The sequence below is a fragment of the Punctularia strigosozonata genome, assembly GCF_000264995.1.
Source record: "Punctularia strigosozonata HHB-11173 SS5 unplaced genomic scaffold PUNSTscaffold_8, whole genome shotgun sequence".
Classification (NCBI taxonomy): Eukaryota; Fungi; Basidiomycota; class Agaricomycetes; order Corticiales; family Punctulariaceae; genus Punctularia; species Punctularia strigosozonata.
This window is the reverse complement of record NW_006767440.1, coordinates 1,051,973-1,075,630: the sequence shown is the minus strand read 5'-3', so window position 1 is coordinate 1,075,630 and position 23,658 is coordinate 1,051,973. Positions and strand designations below refer to the sequence as shown.

Here is a 23,658-nt window from a genome sequence, read left to right as displayed (position 1 = left end):
ACCAGATGTCAGACGGACGTTTCCGCGCGGGTGCTCTCAGGATACGGACTGGCCCAATCCAACTGATTACTTATTGAGAGTCATATGTCTGATGCTAAGTATGCATGAAAGTCGATGTCGGTAAAGTGACATGCGTTCATATCATGCACGTTGCCGTGCACCCGAGACGATAAGTAAACCACGGCGAGTCAGATGCGTCACGCGTTTGTCACACGCGGCGTGACGTTACGCCACAACTATCCTCCAACATGTTGGCAGCAGACAGCGACCAGCACCGTTGAGCTCGACGTGCTTGGTTTCACTCAATAGCCTTTAGCTCTTTGCTAACGTGCGCATATACCCGCCTGGCCTTTGCACTTGTCATCTCGGACTCCTCCTCTTGAGTTAACAACAAGCGCCCCTCGGACCTGTTGGCCTGCTTGGCTGCCCGCAGTCTATCAAAATGGGCGACGAAACCCTCGCACAACGATTATTGAGATCTCGTCAAGAAATCTCGGAATTGGACCTCCGTCTTCCTCCAGTTCGACCACCGTCTCCTGGTTTTCAGATGAGGGCGGCGCGTATCCGCTCAGGGGCACAGGAGCTGTTCAAGCAGGCCCGGGGTGACCCTTCAGAGCCCAAGTGGATCTTCCTCCGTGAATACTTACAGACCACGGTCTGCAAGACTCGATTCCGCGGGGCGATGAAGATTGGCGTGAACAAACCAAGAGCGCGCAGTGCGCGGATGAAGCCGAAGAAGGATTTCGAGTGGTTCCTGCCTGACACGGAGCAGGAGTGGGAGGAATGGGTCAAGTCGAAGCCTAAGCAGCCAAAGTTACGTGCGTCCAGTCCGGAAAAGCCCTCTCGTTCGAACGACCTGCATCAGAAGGTCGCCCAATGGCAGGCCGAAGTTATCGTGGAAGAGACGGCCAGGGAACCGATACGCTCTGTATCCGACCTTCGGCGGCAAGTCAGCGCTACGACGTCGGCTGCCTCACTCGTTCCGCTTCCGTCTACATCTCAGGCTCCGCCGCAGTTGTCAAGTCCAGAAGACGTCGTTGGATCCCCCGTCATCGAAGGACCGACTGATGTATGCGTTTTCACTTTCGATTCAACGACGCACCTTACTCTTTCTTCAGTATGCTGCCTTCGATCCACCTGCTGCATCTACTCAGAAAGAGGGCCGTGATGTGATATCTCCCGCGGACGAATCGACCATCATACCGGGATTGAATGCGGCCGAAACGCAATCGGACATTGATGCTGCCAACCTACTCGTAGAAGAACCTACAGATGTGAGCCGTTGAAGGTTGTAACCAGCATACCGTCTGACGGGGTCCAAACCAGTTTGCGCACTTCCAACCTCCTGCACATTCGACCCAGATGGCCCCGGGAGTACCAGATCCGACTATCATCGACCTTACTGATGGGCCCGCCAAACAAGACGCTATTCCAGATGCAGATTTAGAGGAGCTACCTGATGTATGTATGCGCGCCCTCTTGACTGAAGGTAAATCTACGGAACGCTCACGGATTGGCCTGTTCAGTATGAACATTTTGATCCCCCCATGGTGTCAACTCAGAAAGCACCTAGACCTTCTATGCCTTCCTCACCTCCCGCCACTCCTCAACCCAACCACCGCTCTGGTTCCAAGCCCTCCAGGACGCTAGAAGACCAATCCATCGGGCACCACGGCTCCCTGCCGGACTTACTGCCGTCCTCGACTCGCCTCTCACCACGCAAGACTGTGCTGGACATGACACCGTGCCGTCCGCAGCCGAAGCGACCTCTCACGCCGCCCTCAGAAGATCCGCAGCGGATAAGCAGACCGGTCAAGAAAGCAAAGACAATGCCTTTCCCAAGTCCCAGCCATCCAACCGAGCCTCCCGCTTCTGATCTGCCGGAGCAAGGTTTCCTTCCCTGCACTCCGGCACCGAAGCAGAAGCGGGTGCCGTACGTCTCGCCCGGCAAGGGCGTTCCCAAACTCGATCTCGTGCAGATACTGGCATCCTCCTCTCGTAAGTCTGTCAGCAAGAAGAAGAAGAACAAGCCGCGTGCAAGGGGCGAGCCATCCACGTCGCAGCCCGTCTCCGTGGAATCCTCGCAGGCGAGTATCGGCCTCTCGGACCTGGACGCCGGGTCGCAGGGAAAGGTCCTGGTCCCTACCTCGTCCTCGCCGCCGCCCAACCCAGGCTCTCCCTCGCCCACCAAATCGCAGTTCTCGTTGATGGACTCCGCCGGGACAAGTTCGGACAACTCGTTCACGCGGCTCGCACCCCCACAGCGCGCACCGGATTCGCCAACGCCCTCATCGTCGCGGGTCATCACGCTCTCGAACGATGTGTCGAGCATCATGCCTTCGTATGGTTCCTTCCAGCGGTATGCACACGGACAACCGCAATCGACGTTCCAGAGCTCGGGAAAGGGCGGCACGGATTCTCCTCGGCTTAAGGCGGGCAGGACGGGGAGCGTGTTCCTCGGCTTTGGGTGTGGCGGATACAACTCCCAATTCGACGTCGAGGGGGGCGCCGGGATGGCGAGCGAGCTGCTGGCGAAGGACATTGACTGGATGCCGCAAGACTTTGGTGAAGATGCCCATGACGAGGGAGCAGCCGGGGGTAGTCAGGACGTGCATATGCGGACGGGAAGCATGGACATCTAGTTCGGAGTTGTAAATGCGCCGAAGCGATGTACGTTTTATTGTCATGTAGTTCCGGTGTTCGGTATCCATAATCGCTTTATGCATTCACGCTACAAGTTATTGAGTATGCTTCAGGCAACATCTCTGGTGGTGCGGATACTCCGACGATTGTTGTCAACACGAAGTATATTTCAGACTCCTTGGTTCCACTGATTTTTTGCGCCATCAGATGCCAGTCGAGTAAACGGTCAGAACATGGCCTAAGTCGTCGTGAGTGCAAGTGATGCTCTGAAGGTGCTCTTCCGACTTACCGCAGCATTCGCAGGACTGGCAACGCCGCCGATCCTATGCAAAGACAGTGTCATTGACGGCACGGATTGCGAGATCCAAAGCTACGTACACATTCATCGGCCAAGAGGTGAACAAGAAAGAGTAACGGCCCGTCTTGGCGCAGGTTGCTGACAATGCCTCCAGGTCAAATAGCTCCCCTACCATGGACCGAGTAAGTCATGTCAACTCGAACCTCTATCCAGATTTACCGATAGGCATGCCCCAAAGCCCCAAGAGCGTCTGATCAATGCATTGTGTCAGACTCGAAATCGCTCATTCACGATGGTGTGGATACCTCATGCAGTGAGGGTCGTTCCAAGGTCTTGATATGCTGTTGAGTCAGTAACCGCTAAAGCGAAGACTGTCGAATTGCTCCAGAAGATACTCACCACGTCTTCCAGTGCCGGTTGGTCTGATGCAACGGCAGCGAAGTGGTTGTTCCTCCAGAAGACGCGATTCAGGGGATACGTATCTCGTATAGGTGATCTCAAACACTCACCAGAGGAAGCGACGCATATCATCAGACCTCTCCAATCCGGTGCTTCAGAATTGTCTGTAAGCACGAGAATATATGCTGCACCCCGCGAATGATAAGACTCACAAAGCTTTAGATGTTGTCAAGGTGTTCCTCTCTTCCACTGAGCCTGCGTACCACTTCTCCATGAATCCCATGCGGATCATGAGTATGTCTCCGGTTCGAAACTCGGTTCCTTGCGCTTTCGCACAGGCTTCAAGCTCAGCAACCGTGATAGAGTGGCTTGCCCAGGGGTCATACGGTAGGGGTTTTCCCGAGCCCGTGTAGTATCCAACTAAATCCAACAGGACGCCTCGACCGCAAATGCCATGCTGTGCCCAATCTGCGAGACCAGGTGTTTCAGCGGCATCAGGGAAATTTCAAGTGCCGCTACGAACTATGAATTCCCAGCTTGAGCGCTTCATCGTTCATGTTGTCTGGACGGATTGTTCTTTCCCCGACTGGGGACAGGGATGCCTGGAAACTGGTGGATGGTCACAGTGTTCGCATCGCGCAACCTCAGAAGGACCTTGGATGCTCACTTGTTGTAGAAAACTCCGTGCTTCAAGACTCCGACGTGAAGCAGGCCATCCCATTGCGTTCCTGACTGGGTGTTCTGCAATCCGCATTCAGTCCAATCCATTGAACACGTTGAATATTCCACTCACAAGATTAAGCTCATCATCCCTGTTCGGGATCTGGCGCCAAGGACCTCTTCGGGATTCAAGAACCTTGATAGAGGCTGGCTTCCTTCCAAAAAGAGGCTAATGGAGACGTTTCGTCCTTGTATCATCGACTCGGTGGATACGGCTGACCTGTGCAAGATAATTTATCGGCCTACAGCCAATTATTGTAAGCATATTTCCATATTATCATCTCCTCTCACCAGTTCAAAGAGACACGTTGTCCAGACCTAATATCACCGCGTATGCATGAAGTCAAGTAAGAAAAATATTTGCCGCCACCTACTGGACTTCCTCGCGCGCAGCTCTCTGGACGACATCAGGAGAGAGGAGATTGACCGTCCCCAGCTGATCCTCGTTGCCCCAAATGCCCCACGCGCAGCCTTTGTATTCATGGAATTGCGGTAGCTCGTCAAATGTTGGAAGGCCCTCTGTCGAGTTACCGGACACGCCAAGATGATGAGATATGTTCTGTAGCCGTTGGGCCGCCATGGTCGTTTGAAGACAGGGGGCACGTCCTGTGGGACTGGAGACGCAGCCGGTTCCATATACTTATAGAGTCCCTCAAACTTTATGTAATGCAATCGAGGCGGTCGTTGGATTTCCCACCCAATTTCAGCGATGACGCATGCGAACTAGCGTACAAAAGGTTGAACTTATGATACATATACACAGAATGCCGCGATCCGACTTGCCTCAAAAGTAGGCCTATTCAAAGCATGACTGAGCCACGATGCGTTCGCAGTCAAATAGGAACACTAACCGCGGCATTTGGCGGGCTTGCGATTCCCCCGAGGCTGTATGTCATATCGTTCAGGTGATCAGTGAAAATGCAAGGTGCAAACGCGCTTACACGTTGAGCGGCCAGGAAGAGAAGAAGAACGTGTATCTGCCAGTTTCTGCGCAAATGGTGGACAACTTCTCCAGATCGAAGAACTCTCCTGTGTGAAACTTTCAGTTTGAGTATACTATTGCGAAGCATGACATATCACTTGCCAATTGGCATTCCCCACAGACCCAGGAGCGTCTACGTGCTGTAAGCGCGGATAAACGAAGCACGAGAAAGATCCAACCTCGTGGAGATATGCACTACCCTGTGGCGGAGGCCAACGCTGCAAGGGCATCAACACAATTATCAGGCATGAAGTCTCCGAACATGCTCACTTCGAGTGAGGGCTGATCCGATGCAACAGCAGAGAAGTGATTGTTCCTGGACAACGGATAAGACTGCTATCGCAAATGCGATAGGTTGAAACTCACCAGAGGAAGCGTTTCATATCTTCTGACTGTTCAATCCCTGCGCTGTTGTAGGATGAGTATCGTGTCGGAAAGACGCCTAGCAAATCGTATGTACAAATTCTCAGTGGGCCTGCCGCTGAGGGAGTCTTTCTCCTCTTGAGTACTGGCATAGTACTTCTTGATGAAACCAACACGAAGGAGGAGTATATCACCAGGCCTGAAAGATACACCTTGAGCCTTGGCGCAGCCTTCAATATCGTCCAAGGTGACCGATTGCGTCACCCAGGGATCGAAGTCGCGACCTGTTGCCTCGTAGTAGTTGACCATGTCGAGCAAAACACCGCGTCCACAGATGCCATGATTAGCCCAATCTGTCGATCGTACCCAGTGTTGAGCGTATGAAGAGAGGAGACTTGATAGCAGTGCTTACTCTGAATGCCGAACCTCAGAAACTGTGCGGTAACTTTGGAAGGGTCATTGACCGTGACCTCCCCCACCGGAAAGTCGGAGGCTGGCGTGCTGCGTCCATCCGTTCATATTCGCACTTGTCAACGATAAGTAATCCAGACCCACTTCTTATAGTACACGGCGTATTTCAGCACCCCGAAATGTTTCAACCCATCCCATTGGCTTCCTAAGGAGGAACAATCAGTGCCTGCGTGGATACAATCTTGGTAGCGCGACCGTACCGGATTGGGTGTTCTAGATCGGACATCAGCCACCATTGTGCAATGAGTCTTCAAGGCGAACACATACGATATGGATTTCGTCGTCTCGCATAGCCTTGCTTGGGTCGCCATTGACCAATGCAATGTTCTTAATCTCCGGTTTCTTGCGCTTGAAGAATGGCTATGATTCGGAGTTACAGAAGTGTGCAACTCTATTGAGCACGCAAGAACTAACTTTCTCAGGGAAGTTGATAGGCCTGCGTACGTCAGCTAGGTAGCCCATGGACTTCATGAGTGACGCACCAGTTCAACGAGACCGTTACGCCAGTCCTGCACAACAGGAGGTAACGTGGTCAACACGGATAGGATGTATCAAGAAAATGAGTATACTTGATCTCTTCTTGCGCCGCTCGTCTCACGACGTCATCAGTGAGTAGATTCAGAGTGCCAAGCTGATCATCTGCCGGCCAAACATCCCAAGCACAACCACTGAACTCATGGAAGTGAGGGAGTTCGTCAAAAGGGGGCAAGGACCTCGTCGTGGTCATCCTTCAAACTCTGGTGAGAGTCGTTATCGGAACCGCGACTACGATGGGAGAACGGGGAGCAGACGGAATAAATAGCGCCGTTCATGCTCATGCTCGTCATCATAGCTTGCCGCGGCACCAGAAGCCTCGCACGAGTCGCCCTTTCTTGGAGTCTTGTTAGTCAGCAGGTATAATGCATCTGATTATCAGTGATCATGGGGTAGTTCGTACAAAGATTGCACCAGGGCTCAGTGGCACCTGGTATCTATGGACGAACGCGAAGATGATATCCATCTCTCCTTCTATCCCCGGATGAAGGGGTGCACGAGTGCTTCCCTGGGTGTTATCCGTCTGGCAGGATCCAGTGCCAAGCATTTGTCCAGCAAGTCGATGAAGGATGTGAGCAGTTTGTTCTCCTCGTCCTTTAGTTTCGCTGAGGCAGGTGGCATCAGTCGCGCCCGCAAGTCGCGGGAAGGCTTGGTGATGTGTACGGTTCGCACAACGGTCTGCAAAAAACGTTTGGGCGATGGGCCGACAGAACAGAGGGCAAGACGTACCCCGCCTGTAATGCGGTCCTGATCAACGCTGTTGAACGCGCCCATGGTGTCGAAATACATATCGCCAAACTTGGCCTTTTTTATCATCTTCTGGTTGAATCGACCCTTCAGCTCCATCATGTGGAGGAGCATCTGGTTATTTGATCGTCCAGGAAAGAGGATCTTGCCAGTGTACAGCTCATAAAGTGTGCAACCGACCGACCAAACATCAATGGCGGCATCATAGGGAGCGCCCATGACTGCCGAAGACGATGAGACAATCAGGCGTAATAAGTTGTGGTGCGGAACTTACTGATTTCAGGTGCCCGGTAGAATCGGCTAACAAGGTAAGGAGTTATCTCATTCTCGGACACGTCAGAGGCAGACCCAAGGTCGCAAAGTTTCAGCAGCGTCTTAGCATCGTTAACCTGGTTGAGAATCGATCGAGGGTCAACTCACATCCTAGGCCATAGGACGAAGGGAGCTCACAAGGATGTTGTCAGGCTTGATATCCGCGTGCATTATGTTGCATTTCTTGAGCAAACTCAAGGCAAGGAATAACTGATGAGCGTATGCTCTGACTGCTCGAATGTTCAAGCCAACGTCCTTGCCAAATCGTTTGACGACATCTCGCAAGTTCATGCTAGTAGATCCATGAGTCGAAGGTAAAACATAGATGCGAAAGTGGCGAACCTCATCGACTCAAATACCAAGCAAAGATGTCCACGATGCTCGAACGTCCTTTCAAGACGGACGATGTGCTTTTTATCATCGGGATCGGCCTGTTTGAGCTTGTTCAGGATAGCCACCTCCTTCAGCCCTGCTTTCACCCTGCGCAAAGCGTTAGTAGACACTCGATTGGAACGCTGCCGAAACCCACATCGACTCCTGATTACGCGTAATCTTGATCGCGACTTCCTTGTTGGCCTGGCCGTCTTCAGACTGAAGAACTCGCGCACGGACGACATTGGCGAACATTCCTTTTCCGAGGACGGAGAATACTTGATATCGACCGCCGTCGAGCTGCTCGCCAAGGATAATTGAGTAATACCCTTCCGCATCGGCTGCGGAGTCGATGGCATTCGCTACGAGTGCCGGTGCGGCAGGTCTCTGTTTCGTCGTACGTTCAAACGACGATTCTGTAGGCTTGGGGAAGCGGGACGTACCGCAACTTTCTTAACTTTTTTGACCTTCTTCTCACCCATGGCCAGCGCGAACATGTCGTCGACATCCTCCTCTTCTTCTTCCTCTTCTTCTTCAACCATGTCCACGTCTTCGGGTTCGCCCTTGATATTGGCACGTAGCCGCTTCTCCTCGTCCTCCCTGCGATCCTTGCTGGCATCATAATCAGCAGCCGACATCTCGACGGCGCCATTCTGCACATTCTGCGCTTGCGCCTCTGCCTGCGCCCCGCCTTCCTCATCATCCTTGACGAGATCGAACATGCCCGGCTCCGGCTCGGCTGAGGCCGAACGCCCGTCCCTTGCAACACCTGAAGGACAGAGAACAACCGCGCTATTAGTGACCGAATTTTCTAGGAAGATAGAACGCACCGTTCGCTTCCTCCGCGACGGATGAAGGTGGCGCAGGCGTGCCGATGCTGCTGTGGGGCTGGGATGGGGGATTAGACAACGCGGACAGGGGGGGATGCGGGTCAACCGCACTGCTAGGTCCCGGGGTAGAGGGCATGCTTTCAGAAGCGCCGTTGCTGCTGTTGACGCGATTATACTTTGCGAGGATCGCTTGCCGGCGGGCACGGCGCTCGGCCATGATTTGTTCTACCGACTTTTCCTCCGGTTCGAGCTGCAGCACTGGTTCCGGTTCTGTTTCGGCAACTGGCTGGCTCGGTGCGGTGGAGGCTGATGGTGCGGGGTCTGACGGCACTGGGGTAGAAGTCTTGTGGTGGTTAGGCTCCGGGCTTTGACGAGGTGATATTCTGGGGGACGATCCGTCAATTCAGGGCATTCAGACCGTATATATGCGCACTTACTCTCCCTCTTCTCTTTCTCCTTCGTCCATGGGGGTCCTCGGACGACCATTCGTGGGTGCCGTGGTGGGTCGGTCTCGGGGACTGCGTCGCCGACGGTCGTCGTCTGTCTGGTCATCGCGGCGGTCTCGACGTCTGTGCCGCGACCTATCACGTTCACGATCTCTATCTCGCTCACGGTCGCGGTCGCGGTCGCCGCGTCTATCCCTATCCCGACGATAATCGCTGCTCCTTCGCTCAAAATCGTCCCGCCGACCGTATCCGCCCCTCCTGTCCGTGGAGTCGCGTCTGCTGCGCGGTGTTGGAGGACCGCGATGCCTGGGTGAGCTCAGGTGTATATCCTTCCAGTCCCTCGTCTCGGACCGATCCCGCGAACGCTCTCTAGGGCGTTTGTGAACATCTGGGCTGTGACTGTCTTCTAGGGGGCGCTTGTGTCCTGGCGCAGCGTCAGTCATCTTTATTGTGGTCAATTCGGGTTACGGGGAACCGCACGATGAAAGAGAAGAGAGTGGGAATGGTGTCGGAGAACCGTTGCAGCAAGAGGACGTGTTGCTGAAGCGTGGTGGCGACGGGGATGAGACTCGCTCAACCTGACTCCTCTGAAGCGTGGGAATCTGAGTCACACACCAGTGATGCCCCATTGCGTGAACGACTGTCTTCACGCTCTAGAGTCTGCCTGGGGAGACAACGCCATTATATCGTTGACAGTATCGTTCATGATGTTTCCTTGTGCTTTGTATTCATTACTGAATACATGTTTCTGACCAAAGACGCGCTCTGAAGAGGGACGAGAGGTGCAGAACTTGCATGGCAGTAACTCCTTTCGATTGAGCGTTTTGCGGACAGTCCTGTGAGCGTGAGCCACTCCGGGCGCATATCGATGGCTTGCTCTCCCGTGCTCAAGTATCGGTACGAATCATGAGAGTCGATCATAGCTCCGTATTTTGCCGCGCTGTGCACTCGTTGGAGTACAATCGGGGACAAAGCATCACCCACACTCGCGTTGCTGAGTTGGTAGCCGTAGCAATGGTGGGGTGGGAGCGCCAGGCTCGTCGACGGGGGAGGCGGCGGGGTCTCGAAGATATGCAGCGCTCAGCGCTAACGCCACCGAGGCGAGATGTATCATGCATTGAAGTATATCTGACCCAGGCCGTGTTCTCCATCAGATAGACTCTTCTGCTGGCGCTGAAACGCAAAGGACGGGTGCGAAGCGCTCCTCGTTGAGGATACCCCTATTCTACCTCAGGAAACAAGTTATTCTTTACTCTACCTCGGCTATGCTGGCTAGTGGTCCTTGTTGCGATCAGCCCTGGCTGCCGAAAGAGAGATGAAATACCCACTCACCCATCTCCTTCTTGTATTTGAGGAGTCATCCAAAGAATTGTTCCTTCCTCTCACTGCAACCGTCCGCCGTCCATGATATTAGCACGTATCTTCTGGAGCATCCTGCTTTATTGTCATCTGCTGTGGCTAACAAATGCTCTTGTCATGAATTATACGATTGACGACTTATATGGAGATTCCAGAACCGGGAAGTTGCCGGGGTATTTGGTCAGCATGCCTCCAGGAACACTCTTGAGGCAGCGCATAGTAATGCTGACACGGCAGCGGATCAGGGTGGCTGGAACTATGGTCCTAATTGTCCCGGATGTACCGTTCAGCCGAATGGTACTATGGCATTCAATGGGAGTTGGCACGATGCGACTCGGACCAACGATCCATCACCGCGGTCGGTGACAATGAACTTCACCGGTTCCGTCAGTTCCTCCCCTGTTGCAAGTCGCTGAAGTACTGACCTTATGAATCTGCTGAACACATTCCCATGATATTAGGCCATCTATGTCTTTTGCATAGTGCCCAACACTGTTAAACCGACCGTGACTACGGCCAACATGACGTTCACTCTCAATCAGACGGTCGTAGGCACCTACGTCCGCGAGCCAGATTCCAGCGATGTATACCTCTACAATGTGAATGTGCACAGCAGCGAAGCATTGGATCCCGGATCACACAGTCTTTCAATAGAAGTCAATTACGGATCATATATCGCGTTCGACTACGCGATCTATACGTGAGCGCGACATACGCTTCGATAGGACATCGTTCAACTAATAGAGAAATTCAGATTTGTCGATGGCACGGACTCGAGCAGCACCTCTCCCTCACCAGTCGTTTCGAGTACTACGTCGTCCAGCAGCACCCCGCCCGATCCGGACAACTTCAGCGGTACCACGCACAAATCAGATATGCTACCAATCCTTGTTGGCGTCACTGTCGCACTGCTCGCTGTTTTTAGTCTTCTGTTTGGTAGCTTGTGTATCATGTGGCGGAGGCGAAGAAATAAAGAAGGTGCATACCGTATGAACGTTGGCAACACTGCCTAAACGATATTGACCATCTGAAACAGTCGCAACTCCACAGCTCGCAACGAACAGCGAACGTCGTGCTCGTAGCAGAAACAGCTCTGAAAACGCGGCCTTCGAGACCTCCGGCCGAACATCGCGTCCACGCAAATGGCTGTTTATGTCAGCAACGACAACAACGGCGCCGACACGGCAAGGGCAGGACCACCACCTGTCGTCAACATCGCCTGCTTCGGTCGAGGACCGGAGGAATAGGGCACTGGGTGAGTATGACAGTCAACGGCGCAGATACCAACTGTCACAAACTCCACGCCGTAATGGGTATCGCACCGCGAGGCGGGGACAGCACCGCGATGCGCGCCCGCGAGCAGAGGAATTGCGTGTCAAGAGAGAGGCAGAGTTCAACGACGTAATTGGTGGTCCGCCTCCGACCTACGAGCGAGCGGTAGCAGAAGCGTCTCGAACTCTTGTCTTGGGGTGAGTGTGGCACTTCGAACACGTCGACAGGGTTTGCGAGCTGAATGTCGGATGCAGAACCTCCGCGATTCAGAGATATTTATGAGCTAGTAAATTGTTCTGCAGGACGATCCTCTAGAGGGTGCAGCTACCTGCGCCAGGGAGCTGTATAGTGACCGTCTCTATACTTTCACGACGTCAAGTCCAGCGTGAGGTCCGGTGATGTCCAAGTCGCCGACTAGCCGCATGTCAAGTCCCAAGTCGCGGATCATGCGGCTATTCGGTTCAAGTCGCGACTAAGACAGGAAGTCGCAAAACACGTGATATGCCGAAGGGCAGCGGATGCGGAGTCTAATGTCATGGCACTCCGACACTCGGACGTTGAATGCGGCATCAAGGCAGCATGCCTATTACAGCATGCCCCGACTTTGCTCACGGCTCGCTTAGCCCAGTCGCGCGACTGGGCGCGGTGGTTGAACGGATAGTCGCAAAGTCGGCGACCTGACTTCGATCCAAAGTCGCGGCGTCGACCTCAGTGCCACTGAGGTCGACTCGGGCTGTGGCGTGGAAATTACCCTCTGGGCCTCGGGCGCCCGGTGGTAGTACAAGCGGAGCCTGAGGGTCAAACATAGCCAACTTTTATCTTCGCCGCTCAAGCTTCAAGCTTGTCAAGCCTTGCCTCCATAACCTCGACACATTAGAACATCGACTATCAACATAATATTACGGTCCTTGGCTTCATCGACCGTTTAATCATCATTCACAACGCTGAGACTGACAATCAACTTCGTATCCCCCTCACACCCGCTGGCAAACATAGCGTTCAGCGCTGACGCTACTGAGGCGCAATGTATCAAGTAGTGGAGTATGCCTGACTCAGACCATGTCCTCGTTCAGATAGAGTTTCCTGCTGGCGCTGAAACACCACGAACGGGGGCGAAGCTCCTTCGATGGCGACGCTATCTTCTCGGTACTCTCATTCAGAATATTCCACTACGGGGAACAACTCATCCTTGGCTGTGCTGGCCACTGATTTCTGTTGGGATCAACCCGCGCTGCGGAAATACAGGTGTCATACCCACCTACGCATAGCCTCGCCGTATTCGAGTTCGAGGTCATCGAGCATCCCACCGCATTGCTCAAATGCTACTGCTCCTCTCTCTCACGACAGTCCCATCGTCCCGTTGTCTATGCTTCTAGCACGCTTCTTCTGGAGAATCCACGTTCTTCATCATCTGCTATGGCTAGCGCGCGCTTCCATCTTGAACTACACGATTGACGATCACAACGGGGATGCCAGGACTGGGGAAATGCCGTCGTATTCGCCGGTATGTCTTCAGAAGCGCTCATCGAGGCGAAACGTCATTGTGCTTACCTGTAAGCTGCCCAGACCGGCTGGAGTTACGGACCTAACTGTCCTGGATGTGGTGTCCAGCCCGATCGTTCCTTGGCGTTCGATGAGAGCTGGCACGATGCGACCAACGATCCAATCAGCAATCCGCAAGCTCAAGCGCGTTCTTTGACATTGACTTTTACCGGTTCCGTCAGTTCACTGAGAACCACCCCCGATTGATGTGCTGACCTCGCTTGCCAGGCCATCTATGTATTTTGTATAGTGCCCAATACCGTAGCGCCTGCGGTCCGTGGTGGACATATCACGACCGCAGCCAACATGACGTTCACCCTCAATCAGACGGTCGTAGGCACCTATGTCCACGAGCCCGATCCCAGCAACATTTTTCTCTACAACGTGAATGTGCACAGCAGCGAAGGATTAACCCCCGGAACACACAGCCTTCTGATAGAAGCTAACAACGAATCGTATATTGCGTTCGACTATGCTATCTACACGTGAGCGCGACGGGATTTTGATACGAATCGTCTTAATCAACGGAGATCCTCTAGATTCGTCGATGCCACGGACTTGAATAGCACCTCTCCTCCACAAGTCACATCTGCTGCTCCGTCGTCTAGCATCATGCCGTCTTCGCCGAGCAACTCGAGCGATGGTGCCAATGTTCACAAGCCAAGAATAATACCAATTGTCGCTGGCATCGCTGTCGGACTGCTCGTCGTTTGCGGGTTTCTAGTCGGCTTTTGCGTCATACGGCGCCGGCGAAGGGGCAGAGCAGGTGCATCTTGTGAGACCCTCGGCGACAGCCGCCCGAACCGATTTTTGACCATATGAACCAGCTGCAGCACTTCCGGATAACACGGTCACCCCTTGGAGCCCGCCGGATAACCACCACTCGGCCCCGCGGCCCGTAACGGACGGTGCGCGTCGTGCTCGCCGTCGCGAAAGGAGAAACGCCGAACATTCGGCGCTCGAGACCGCCCGCAGAGCATCGCGTCCACGAAAACGCCCGCTCACGTCGTCGGCGACGGCGACGTCGCGGTTAGGGCAGGATTGCAGGGTGTCGTCGACGTCCTCTGTCGTGTCCGCGGACCGTGAGTACGGGCGCACGAGTGCGTCTGCGGCCCGACGGGAAAGAAGTGAACCATCCCGATCTTCACGCCGCGAGGCGCATCGCACCGCAAGGCGAGGACGTACGCGCGAAGCGAGCCCGCGAGTTGAAGAACTGCGTGTGGACAGAGAGCCGGAAATCGACGATTTGTATGGTGGCCCACCGCCGACATATGAGCTAGCAGTGGCAGAGGCGTCTCATAACCATGCATCGGGGTGAGTTCGGTACGGATGCCCTGACCCCATCTGCAATGCTGATTATTACCAAATACCACAGAGCGTCCGCAATTCGGGGACATAGCTGAGCCGCTGGAATGAGTTCAACAAATTGCCCCACGAGAGCACATAGCTGCTAAAACACGGCGGAAAGCTTACGAGATCGTAACTAGGGCGCGGGCACGCAAAGACTGACGCCATGCACCAAGTTCCCGTCGACATCAGTCGCACAGCTGCCTGTATGAAGCGAAGACTAGATGTTCTGCATACACAAGCGCTTTACTTTCGGGCAAGTTCTTGCGAGCGGGACGTCTCGTAGCGGCATCGTGCATATGTAGTACAGTCTCCGAAACGTCACCAATGCGGAGGTCTCGTTTGGGCAAGAGACAATCGCTATGCACATATGTTGAGATCAACTGTCAGGTTGGATGTTTGTTCAAGTTGGACGTTGAATGTGTCCCAAGGAGAACGATATAAGCCATCTACATCGACCCGTTTTGAATTCACTGAATTCCAGCTCCAGCTAGATTCGTAGAGTCACATCTGACTTGAAATTGAATGGAGCGGGTTTCCATCGGGTAAAAGTTCAGATGAGAACGGAGAGCTGTGTAGCTTGCACGTAATAGACGGCGGCGGCGGTGAACATGGTTATCCTGCTATCGAAGGCGAGTCTATGGCAAAAGCTGAAGCGGTGTGTCGGCTGTTATACAGCTCACGGGAACCGTGGATGCACTGTGTGCGCCAAGCCGCACGTACTGGCGTGCGGTGCGGCAACCGGTTGTTCAGTGGTTGTTCCGCTATTGGGACCGCGCCGGAAATATAACCTACCTCTCCATCCCGTCATCGCCCCCATCACACACTTAGCCACATTTCGATTTGCCGTTTTGCCGTCGCCCCCGATATGCGTCTGCACGCTAATCAGCCGTGCCGCGCTGATATAAAGGCCCTGCGCGTTCAGGGTGTCGTAGATCACACATACATCTACGTATCGAACAATGTCCAAGACACCCGAGCTCGCGTCCAACAACCCCTTCAGGCAGCCGCTGTCGATGCCAGAGCCAGCCTTCGCTCCGTCAAGCAGCCCCGGACCCAGCGCGCCTTTCGAGGGACAGACGCCGTCCTCCCACTTCGCGCCCCCCGTCGGTCCTCCACCGGGAGTCGACACGGACCTTCCTCCCCCGTCCTACGACGACCACAGCTTCCCCCCTCCCTCCGCTGCGTCGCGCCAACAATACCCCACCGAGAAGCCGTCCCGCTCTCCGGTCGTTCTCCGCCCTCCATCTCCCTCCACCCTCGACAGAAGCCAGCCGGCCGCATCTGGTTCCAGCGCGCGTCCCGGACCCGCCCCCACCCAACGCGACGATGCCTCCCTCTCTCAAGGCGGAGGGTCCTCGTCCGGCTTCTGGTCCGGCGTGAAGGACAAAGTCGCGCCTCGCGACCCGCTCAACCCGCCCCCTCCGTCCTTCGCGCGCACCGCCGACTCGCGCCTCCCCTACGGCCCCTTCCCCTACATGGCGCTCACCTCGAAAGGCTCCCACCTCGACGCCGGCTTCCCGCTCATCGCGCCCGCCTTGAGCAACGCGGCCCCAGGGCAGCCTCACCCCTTCGCGACGCACGACATCCAAGAAGCCGACTGGACCAGGTTCGTTTAACCTCTTATTTGTATCGGTAACGCGGTGTCCTGACCGTCACATCGTTTGCCCCTATAGATTTTTGGAAGACCTCCAAATCGCCGGTCGGTTAAAAGGCACCCAACGCGTCGTCGCCGGCGTGCTCCCGATGACGATGCACATCGGCTTCGCCGGCTTCTTCGTATCGCGCGCGATCGAGAAGGGAATGAAGCGCCGCAAAGCGGGCGTCGTGGGCGAGCTCATCGACGTCTGGAACCAGGTAATGCCTCTCAAAACCACGATGATCACCATCGTCTTTACTGACGTATTTTTTTCCCATAGCACTTCTTCCATCCCCGGCGTATGGAAGTCGTCCTCGCCCAAGGGCAGACGCGCTATAGCGGCCGACAGACCGAGGCGGCGCTCCCGGATGCGCAGTTCTACCCGGCGCTCAGTCGCGCCTCGTCCCGCTCCTCGTCCTCGTCCTCCAGCTCCTCCGATTCGCTCTCCGACCACCATCATAGCCAACATGATCAACACCACCAGCAACGACAACAACCCGGCCGGCCACGCGACGGTTTCAACTACGGCGGCAGGCTCGGAGCGGGCGACATGGGGATGGGAATGGGCGGTCTGGGCGGCGGACGACCGGGGATGATGTACGGAGCGGGCGATCGGCGCGCCGCGAAGCGCGAGCGGAGGGAGATGAGGAGGGCGGAGAAGGCGGAGAGGAGGGGGCGCAGGCGCGGGGATAGGTCCGAGCGGAGGGAGCGCAAGAGGGAGCATAAGGAGCCGTGGCGGCTTGTGGTGATCCCTCTGTGATCTGTGTGCCTGCGCCGTTGTTCGTTGCATGTTCTCAACTTTGTTTTTTTTCTTCTGAGAGATTGCAATGCATCGTTTTTTATCGTCCGTGCTTTTCTTCTCTCGACGCAGCGAAAGCGATAGGCAAGGACGCCCCGGCGCGAGTGTTGCCGCACATGATGCAGTGAAAGTCTCGAAAGCTACGATGTGGGATGGAGGTTGATGAACGCCAAGGGCCAACACGTTCGAAAGCAGGCTCGTCTTGTGCGCAAGTCTCCTGCGCACGAACCGCGAGCGGACGTCACGGCGCACACTACTCGTCTTCCAGTCGCCGGGGAGCCAGTCGTCTACAAAACGCGAAGGTTGTGTCGCTGCGGAGTGCTCCTTATAACCTCCTCCCACCAGATTCAACTGCCCAAGTAAAACCCGCTGCAGGCGATGTCGATCAACCCTGGAATCAACGTCCGATTACACCCACAAATGTCCGGCATCGCGATGCATGGCAGCGGGCATCTGCCGTCCTATGAAGAGCACCCACTGCATCTTATCAGTGCGACCCATCGTCGAGCGGAACATCCACCCCAATACGCATACCCTGCTTCAGACTGGGATCACGAAGCTGCGCCATCGATCCCTCAACCTGCACCGTCAACCCCGGCACGGGAGAAACCGTCCTTGCTGGCGCGCATCAAGAACGAGTTCGTCGCCCCGCGCGACCCTCTCAACCCGCTCCCGCCATCGTTCTCGCGTCCACCACCGGCGCCGTCGCCGGCCTTGACCTTCGCCCCGTTCCGGTACATGTCCGTCCGGTGCCGCAGCGTCCTCCTCACCGACGGCTTCCCGCTCACCGCACCCATCCACGTCGCCGATTGGCCGGGCCAGCCGCACCCGTTCGCGACGCACAACGTCCAAGAGGCGGATTGGGTCCGGTGAGTCAAGCCAAAAAAAAAAATGTAACCGAGATGTGGAGGTTTCTGTGCTGACTTCGCCCCCGACCCAGGTTCCTCGAGGATATCGCGATCGCCGCGCTCTTGAAGACGAGTCAACGCGTCGTCGCGGGGTTGGTCCCGCTCGCGCTGCACGTCGGCCTCGCGGGCATCTTCGTCTCGCTCGCGATGGAGCGGTACATGAAGAAACGCAAGGGAGGCGTCGTCGGCGAACTGATCGACATCTGGAACTCCGTACGTCGGATTCTGAATCCTGCCCGCGCGCGGATAAAAATCCTGACGCTAAAAATTCGTGCGTTAACAGCGATTCTTCAACCCGCGCCGGATGGATGTCGTCCTTGCCTTGGGTGAGACGCGGTTCAGCGGTCGAGGGGATGGACCACTCCCGGACCGTGACCAGCAGTTAGATTACATCCCTCCAGGCACGAGTGATATTCATCTAGAGGAGGATGATCGTCAGTCGAGGAAACGAGCACGCCGAGAGCTGAAACAGCGGAAGAGAAAATGGAGGTTGCTGATCGTCGAGTTTTAATCGTGGCTTTGCGTTCTCCTTATTTCTCGACTCCGTTGACTCAAGCGTCGGGCTGTAAGATAGACGTCGACGATGAACCGTGTAGAGCGCACAGCGACCATAACCCGGATCTCGGAGCTATTTCTGGGGTTTTTGCATAATTGAATTTGAAATTGAGCCCTCGCTTCTTTCTCCGTGCTGCAGCCGTACAAAAGCGGGACGACTTCGGCGCGCGTGAGCACCCATAGCTCTTCAGAGCTCCCTTCACGATGTCTGCACCCTCGGAACGGGATCCGTTACTGTCAAGCGCGTCGTCCTCGACGATCCGCAGAGATGAAGATGTTTCCGACTCTGGCTCCTCACATTCAAGGAGTCTGAAAGCTAAGGCCAAAGGAGTAGGGCCGCTGGAGATCACCCGTTCGACCCGGTATGGGATCCTCGCAGGCATTTGGGTCGCTACCTTTCTTTCAGTACGTGGAACTTGTGGTCCTATCGTTGTCTAGATTCTTTGAACGCTGTGGCCGATTCATTTGTTGCTAGTATAGGCAGTGAACAGTACGTCAGATCCGTTGCCTGATCACATTCGTGGCTGACGATACTCTCAGCGACACTTGTGGCTACATGTGCGTTCGCTGGGCGATATTGAGGAACACTACACTCACACTGGCCGCAGTGATCCCTTCCATCTCCTCCGAGTTCCAAAAGTCCAACCAGGCCAGTTGGCTCGGCACAGCGTGCGGATATACTAGTACACTGCTCTGTGCCGTCTCATGATCTCAATTCCGTCTGCTTGAAGTTATCTCCTCGCCACCTGCACGTTTACGCCTCTATATGGGCGACTATGTAACGTCCTGGGGCGCAGAGGGGCAAACCAGTGCGCCGTCATCTTTGCGGGGCTCGGGACGCTGGCTTGCGGATTGTCCCGGAATATGGAAACACTCATACTCGCACGATTCGTCAGTGACTCTTAATGACCAGTATACTAGAACTCATTTTTAATCTCGTAGCTATGTGGGATTGGAGGAGGAGGCGTGTTTGTGACCGCAAGGTGCGTCGAACCCTCTCATGTATTGTGCATGTATTCACTCCATGCTCTAGCATTATCACGAGCGATATGTACTCCTTACGAGTTAGTGTCTAGGAAGTATTTCTGGTCTATCTTGTTGTGTTCAACGTCCTGCAGGAACGTGGACTGTCCCAAGGGATCATGAACATCTTCAACGGGGTAAGCTGCTCCCCAAAAGACGTGGCCCGGGTACTTATTACGATCCATAGCTCGGAATGGGCCTCGGAGGTCCCATCGGCGGGCTGCTGACCGACTGGTATCAACTATCGCGATATTCACCTGTACGCCTTTTGACGTTCAAATTCTCCCCAGGTTTGGGTGGCGCTGGGCTTTCCTAACCCAGGCGCCTCTTTTCCTCGTCTCCATCTTGCTGACATCTTGGAACCTGCGATATGTCACGCCCGCGAGTTTCAATTTCATCAACGTACCGCACTGGAAGGCTCACGCTTAGGCATTGCAGGGAAAGGGGCAAACCACAAAAGAGATCCTCAAGCGCATCGATTACGCCGGTAGTCTCGTGTTGATGGGTGCCGTACGCAACTCGTAACGCTGCTCAGAGACTGGCCTCATGTATTCCACAGGTCCTTTCAGTGTTGATATTCCTCTCAAATCGCTTCAATTTGGAGTATTCGGTATGTCACATTGTATCAAAAGCGAGCTGTGTCCGCTCAACTCTCCCTGTTCCAGTGGACAAGCGTAGGCGTCATCGTTCCCCTCGTCCTCGGATTCGTCCTGGCGCTCCTTTTTGTCTACATCGAACTCCGGTGGGCGGTCGAGCCGGTGATGGCGCCGTGGCTGCTACGACACAAGATCACTATGCTGGTCTCGGCCAGCAACTTTCTCGTGGCCAATTGCAACTTTGCGATCCAGTTCTTCTTCCCGATGTGGTTCCAGACGGTTCTTCTCAGGAGCGCGTCAAACGCCGGTACGTGTCTCGGGCGATCGTCATGAAAAAACCGACTGGCCTGATATCACGGCGTTAAAGGTCTGCATATGACGCCGAACAGCATATCCATGTCAACAGGTTCTCTGTTTGCTGGGTGCGTCGTATTTTTCGAGGATGATTAGGTAACCCGTAGCCTGAGTTGACGCAATTTCAGCTGGATGCTTCACCGAACGGGGAAGTACAAGCTTCTCAGCACGATTTGCGGAATCTTTCCCTTCATCGCCTGCCTTCTCATCACGCAAATAAGAGAAGACTCGGGATTTGTGCAAGAATGGTTAAGCATCGTGCGTCCTGCTATCACCGATATCGTGGGACCTCGCTGAGCTGAAAGATATATAGATCCCTATGGGCTTTGGAAACGCAGTGGTACTGCAGACTATGCTGAGTGCGCATACATCCTCATGAGATTTCGAGTACTCAAGTTGAAATCGTGTTTAGTTGCCATGCTAGCTCACTTGCCTGGTTCGTCACTTCAGCGTGTACCTTCGCTCTGTCCTGACTGTTGCCTACCGCAGAGAATGCTGTCGCTGTAGGCACCGGATTCGGAACCTTGTTCCGAGGAATCGGTACGTTGACTTCGGCAGTCCTTGAATCTCCCTGATCCCGTCGTCGCTTCTAGGTCAAGTGGGCGGTGTCGCAATTTCGTCCGCATTATTCCAATCGAGGCTCGACAAGGAGCTCCGCCGTCGTATTCACGGACCTGATGCACATCGCGTTAGTGATACGTCAATACGCTTGCAGGAGAAAGGCCGCTTACCAATCCCCTCCTCGTTCGCTAGATCATCACGTCCATCAGGCATTCTGCACAGCTGGTTCACCATCTGCCTCCAGAGCTGCAACGCAAAGCTCGCGATTCGTACGCGATCGCGATCAAAGCGGTGTTCACCTTCGCCGCGGTCGCGACCGGGCTCGCCTTCCTCGTCCGATTGGCGGTGCGTCTGGAAACATCGTCTCGGACGTTTAGTCGGGTCAGCTAATGTTAACGCGTTCCGCAGGTGCCCGAGAAGGAGTTGGATCACGCGCCGGGGAAGAAGGTGCAGGACGACGAGGAACGCGGAGAGGGGATAGTGGAGAGGTTGGAAGAGGAGCAAGAAGGAGATAATGACCTTGCTGGGCCAGGGATACGTCCACCTGACGGTGCCACCTTGCGATAGCGATGGCATTACCGTTGTTACTTCGTCTCTCGTTTCTCCATTGTTTAGAGCTGGATTTTTTATTTCTGCTGGCTCAAGGTGCTGCTTGACCAATCATATCCTGGCACGGAGCTGGTCGCACCCGGAGACGAGGACCCGCGTCCGTACCTCCTCACATGGAACCAGAGAGCAGCGAGATTGCATTACCGTAGGTCGGCGTGAAGGGACTACAGTCCCGCTACGGTGAGTATACTTACGCGGTTAATTAACCGGCAGGTAGGGCATATAGGGGGCGGCTGTGCTTGGGCGCCTGACAGTGTCGCTCCTCGTCACCATGCCCCAGGACCACGATCATCAGAATCTTTGCAAGAGTCGAGAAGGATCACCACATCTCTGCGACATTTTACTTGCTCCGGTGACTACTCTAAGACACTGCGCCAGACTCGCAGTGCACTCTACACTTGACTCATCCACATCATACTACGCGTTCTTATGTCCGCATCCAAACAAATTCCGTCTCCGAGTACACGCTTACGTGCACGACGCAGCGCGTTCCACTCAGCCGTCACTTTGTTTGAGCCCTCGACTCAGGGTGCTGCTGTTAAACACGAAGAAGATGTGGCCGAACTCAGGAGGTCGAAACGTACGCGGAATTCATCCAAAGATGTCAAGGAGGAGAACAAGACTCCTTGCGAGATGAAGGTCGAGTCGATTATGCTTGACGTGGAGGATGCTGTTTCTGGACCCTCTAGAAAGAGACGTGCTTCGAATGTCAAAAGGAAGAGGTCTTCACTAGATGATGTAGCCGTTTCTGTGGCGGACCAGGACCGCAAGCCTACCTCGACTTCTCCACGGAAGAAGGCTAAGCCGGTCCCTCAATCGCTAGAGGTTCCTCATCCCGCTCCCGCCAACTGGGAGGAAACATACAATACCATACGACAAATGCGCGCAAAGATCACAGCACCAGTAGATACGATGGGATGTGAACGCGCACAAGACGAAGAGAAGGACGCGAAGGTGTAGTGCGGTCCATAGGACCCCTTTACTTCGACATCTTACAGAGGTCGGATGTCAGAGTCAACGGTTTTCGACACTCGTATCGTTGATGCTTTCCTCGCAAACCAAGGACGAAGTCACCGATGCCGCCGTTAAGAAACTGCGCGCGGCTCTTGGCGGGAGCATCACGATTGACGCAGTCATAGGCGCTGCCGAGGACCTCGTATCCGACGCGATCAACAAGGTCGGCTTCTGGAGGCGAAAGACCACGTACGGTTTCCGATGCCCGGATGAATTTTGCTAGGCTCATGGCGGAATCCCTTAGATATATCAAGAAAGCTGCTCAAATGCTTAAGGACGAGTTCAATGGGGATGTGCCCAAGACCGTTGACGAGTTGTGTTCACTGCCAGGCGTCGGGCCGAAAATGGCGTTCCTCGCCCTGCAAGTGGCGTGGAAACTGTCGGTATCTTCCACAGCACCTGCGTGATACCTGGGCTGACAGACCATGGACAGGAACTCCGGTATAGGGGTAGACGTTCATGTGCATCGCATCACGAATAGACTTGGATGGCACAAACCGCCAACTAAGAATCCCGAAGAGACGAGGTCAGCGATCATGACGAACAGATCATACCGATAGACAATGCTCAAGTGTTTAGCAGGCTCAATCTACAGTCATGGCTGCCCAAGGAGCTACACCCAGAGATCAATCATATGCTTGTAGGGTTCGGTCAGGTAAGGTCGATCACACTCCCGAAACGTCTCATGTTCATAGCATGGTTATAGACGGTGTGCCTACCGATCGGTCCTCGCTGCGATCTGTGCGAGTTACCCGGGAAGAATCTCTGTCCGAGCGCACGGAAGGTCGTGAATGTGAAAATGAGGAAAGTACTTGCGATGAAATCAGATCTCGACAGCGCGACTCCTCAGGTGACAATAGCGGTGGAAGAGGACACTGTCGCACCATCACCGATCGCGTGCAAGGAGGATCCTGACGAACCTCAGGGACGGGCGCGCTAGTAGGGTGACAAATATGCTACGGT

At 54.7% G+C, this 23,658-nt stretch overlaps 8 protein-coding genes across 8 annotated transcripts; 5 read left to right on the top strand and 3 right to left on the bottom strand.

Moving 5' to 3' along the window:
* Nucleotides 1-282: 282 nt before the first annotated feature.
* PUNSTDRAFT_53241 (uncharacterized protein) lies at nt 283-2,727 on the top strand. The gene is made up of 4 exons (XM_007384939.1): nt 283-1,069; nt 1,119-1,274; nt 1,327-1,461; nt 1,527-2,727. The coding sequence occupies exons 1-4, from the start codon at nt 443-445 to the stop codon at nt 2,640-2,642; spliced, it is 2,034 nt and encodes a 677-aa protein (XP_007385001.1). The 5' UTR covers nt 283-442; the 3' UTR covers nt 2,643-2,727.
* Nucleotides 2,728-3,146: 419 nt separating this feature from the next.
* On the bottom strand, nt 3,147-4,640 carry PUNSTDRAFT_135420 (uncharacterized protein; the record flags this gene model as incomplete). The annotated part of the gene is made up of 10 exons (XM_007384938.1): nt 3,147-3,191; nt 3,247-3,282; nt 3,341-3,392; nt 3,451-3,492; nt 3,553-3,808; nt 3,864-3,949; nt 4,008-4,081; nt 4,134-4,229; nt 4,281-4,302; nt 4,435-4,640. The coding sequence occupies 10 exons, from the start codon at nt 4,638-4,640 to the stop codon at nt 3,147-3,149; spliced, it is 915 nt and encodes a 304-aa protein (XP_007385000.1).
* A 203-nt stretch (nt 4,641-4,843) lies between these two features.
* PUNSTDRAFT_104025 (uncharacterized protein) lies at nt 4,844-6,603 on the bottom strand (the record flags this gene model as incomplete). The annotated part of the gene is made up of 15 exons (XM_007384937.1): nt 4,844-4,856; nt 4,912-4,945; nt 5,002-5,089; nt 5,145-5,175; nt 5,222-5,260; nt 5,313-5,358; nt 5,409-5,450; nt 5,503-5,758; nt 5,818-5,906; nt 5,961-6,021; nt 6,077-6,089; nt 6,144-6,236; nt 6,291-6,312; nt 6,359-6,385; nt 6,446-6,603. The coding sequence occupies 15 exons, from the start codon at nt 6,601-6,603 to the stop codon at nt 4,845-4,847; spliced, it is 1,011 nt and encodes a 336-aa protein (XP_007384999.1).
* Nucleotides 6,604-6,774: 171 nt separating this feature from the next.
* Nucleotides 6,775-9,580, bottom strand: PUNSTDRAFT_53239 (kinase-like protein). The gene is made up of 10 exons (XM_007384936.1): nt 9,109-9,580; nt 8,783-9,054; nt 8,672-8,729; nt 8,285-8,610; nt 7,999-8,228; nt 7,812-7,949; nt 7,608-7,761; nt 7,432-7,546; nt 7,140-7,378; nt 6,775-7,088 (listed from the first exon to the last, which is right to left on the bottom strand). The coding sequence occupies exons 4-10, from the start codon at nt 8,561-8,563 to the stop codon at nt 6,885-6,887; spliced, it is 1,359 nt and encodes a 452-aa protein (XP_007384998.1). The 5' UTR covers nt 8,564-8,610; nt 8,672-8,729; nt 8,783-9,054; nt 9,109-9,580; the 3' UTR covers nt 6,775-6,884.
* A 1,007-nt stretch (nt 9,581-10,587) lies between these two features.
* On the top strand, nt 10,588-13,773 carry PUNSTDRAFT_27065 (uncharacterized protein; the record flags this gene model as incomplete). Its single annotated transcript, XM_007384935.1, has 3 exons — nt 10,588-10,656; nt 10,722-10,862; nt 13,519-13,773. Coding segments are annotated over 3 exons (465 nt in total), but the record flags the coding sequence as incomplete, so codon positions are not given.
* Nucleotides 13,774-16,046: 2,273 nt separating this feature from the next.
* PUNSTDRAFT_17956 (uncharacterized protein) lies at nt 16,047-18,467 on the top strand (the record flags this gene model as incomplete). The annotated part of the gene is made up of 3 exons (XM_007384934.1): nt 16,047-16,246; nt 18,016-18,196; nt 18,267-18,467. Coding segments are annotated over 3 exons (582 nt in total), but the record flags the coding sequence as incomplete, so codon positions are not given.
* A 229-nt stretch (nt 18,468-18,696) lies between these two features.
* Nucleotides 18,697-21,639, top strand: PUNSTDRAFT_121082 (vacuolar amino acid permease; the record flags this gene model as incomplete). Its single annotated transcript, XM_007384933.1, has 21 exons — nt 18,697-18,943; nt 19,019-19,028; nt 19,079-19,096; nt 19,147-19,207; nt 19,270-19,429; nt 19,481-19,521; nt 19,572-19,602; nt 19,657-19,698; nt 19,749-19,795; nt 19,852-19,942; nt 20,000-20,071; nt 20,121-20,171; nt 20,227-20,464; nt 20,525-20,579; nt 20,640-20,769; nt 20,825-20,874; nt 20,928-20,947; nt 21,001-21,051; nt 21,105-21,199; nt 21,265-21,417; nt 21,481-21,639. Exons 1-21 carry the CDS (start codon nt 18,743-18,745, stop codon nt 21,637-21,639), a joined length of 1,776 nt encoding a protein of 591 aa, XP_007384995.1. The 5' UTR covers nt 18,697-18,742.
* A 693-nt stretch (nt 21,640-22,332) lies between these two features.
* Nucleotides 22,333-23,635, top strand: PUNSTDRAFT_70295 (DNA glycosylase; the record flags this gene model as incomplete). Its single annotated transcript, XM_007384932.1, has 6 exons — nt 22,333-22,635; nt 22,694-22,884; nt 22,940-23,074; nt 23,129-23,221; nt 23,275-23,350; nt 23,402-23,635. 6 exons carry the CDS (start codon nt 22,333-22,335, stop codon nt 23,633-23,635), a joined length of 1,032 nt encoding a protein of 343 aa, XP_007384994.1.
* Between the last annotated feature and the right edge of the window lie 23 nt (nt 23,636-23,658).

Coding starts and splice junctions, on each gene's coding strand:
- PUNSTDRAFT_53241 (XM_007384939.1), top strand. CDS start 443: ATGGGCGACGAAACCCTCGCACAACGATTATTGAGATCTCGTCAAGAA. Junction 1,275..1,326: donor TCGTAGAAGAACCTACAGAT/GTGAGCCGTTGA, acceptor GGTCCAAACCAG/TTTGCGCACTTCCAACCTCC. Junction 1,462..1,526: donor ATTTAGAGGAGCTACCTGAT/GTATGTATGCGC, acceptor TGGCCTGTTCAG/TATGAACATTTTGATCCCCC.
- PUNSTDRAFT_53239 (XM_007384936.1), bottom strand. CDS start 8,563: ATGTTCGATCTCGTCAAGGATGATGAGGAAGGCGGGGCGCAGGCAGAG. Junction 7,762..7,811: donor TTGGTATTTGAGTCGATGAG/GTTCGCCACTTT, acceptor TGGATCTACTAG/CATGAACTTGCGAGATGTCG. Junction 7,547..7,607: donor TCAAGCCTGACAACATCCTT/GTGAGCTCCCTT, acceptor ATTCTCAACCAG/GTTAACGATGCTAAGACGCT.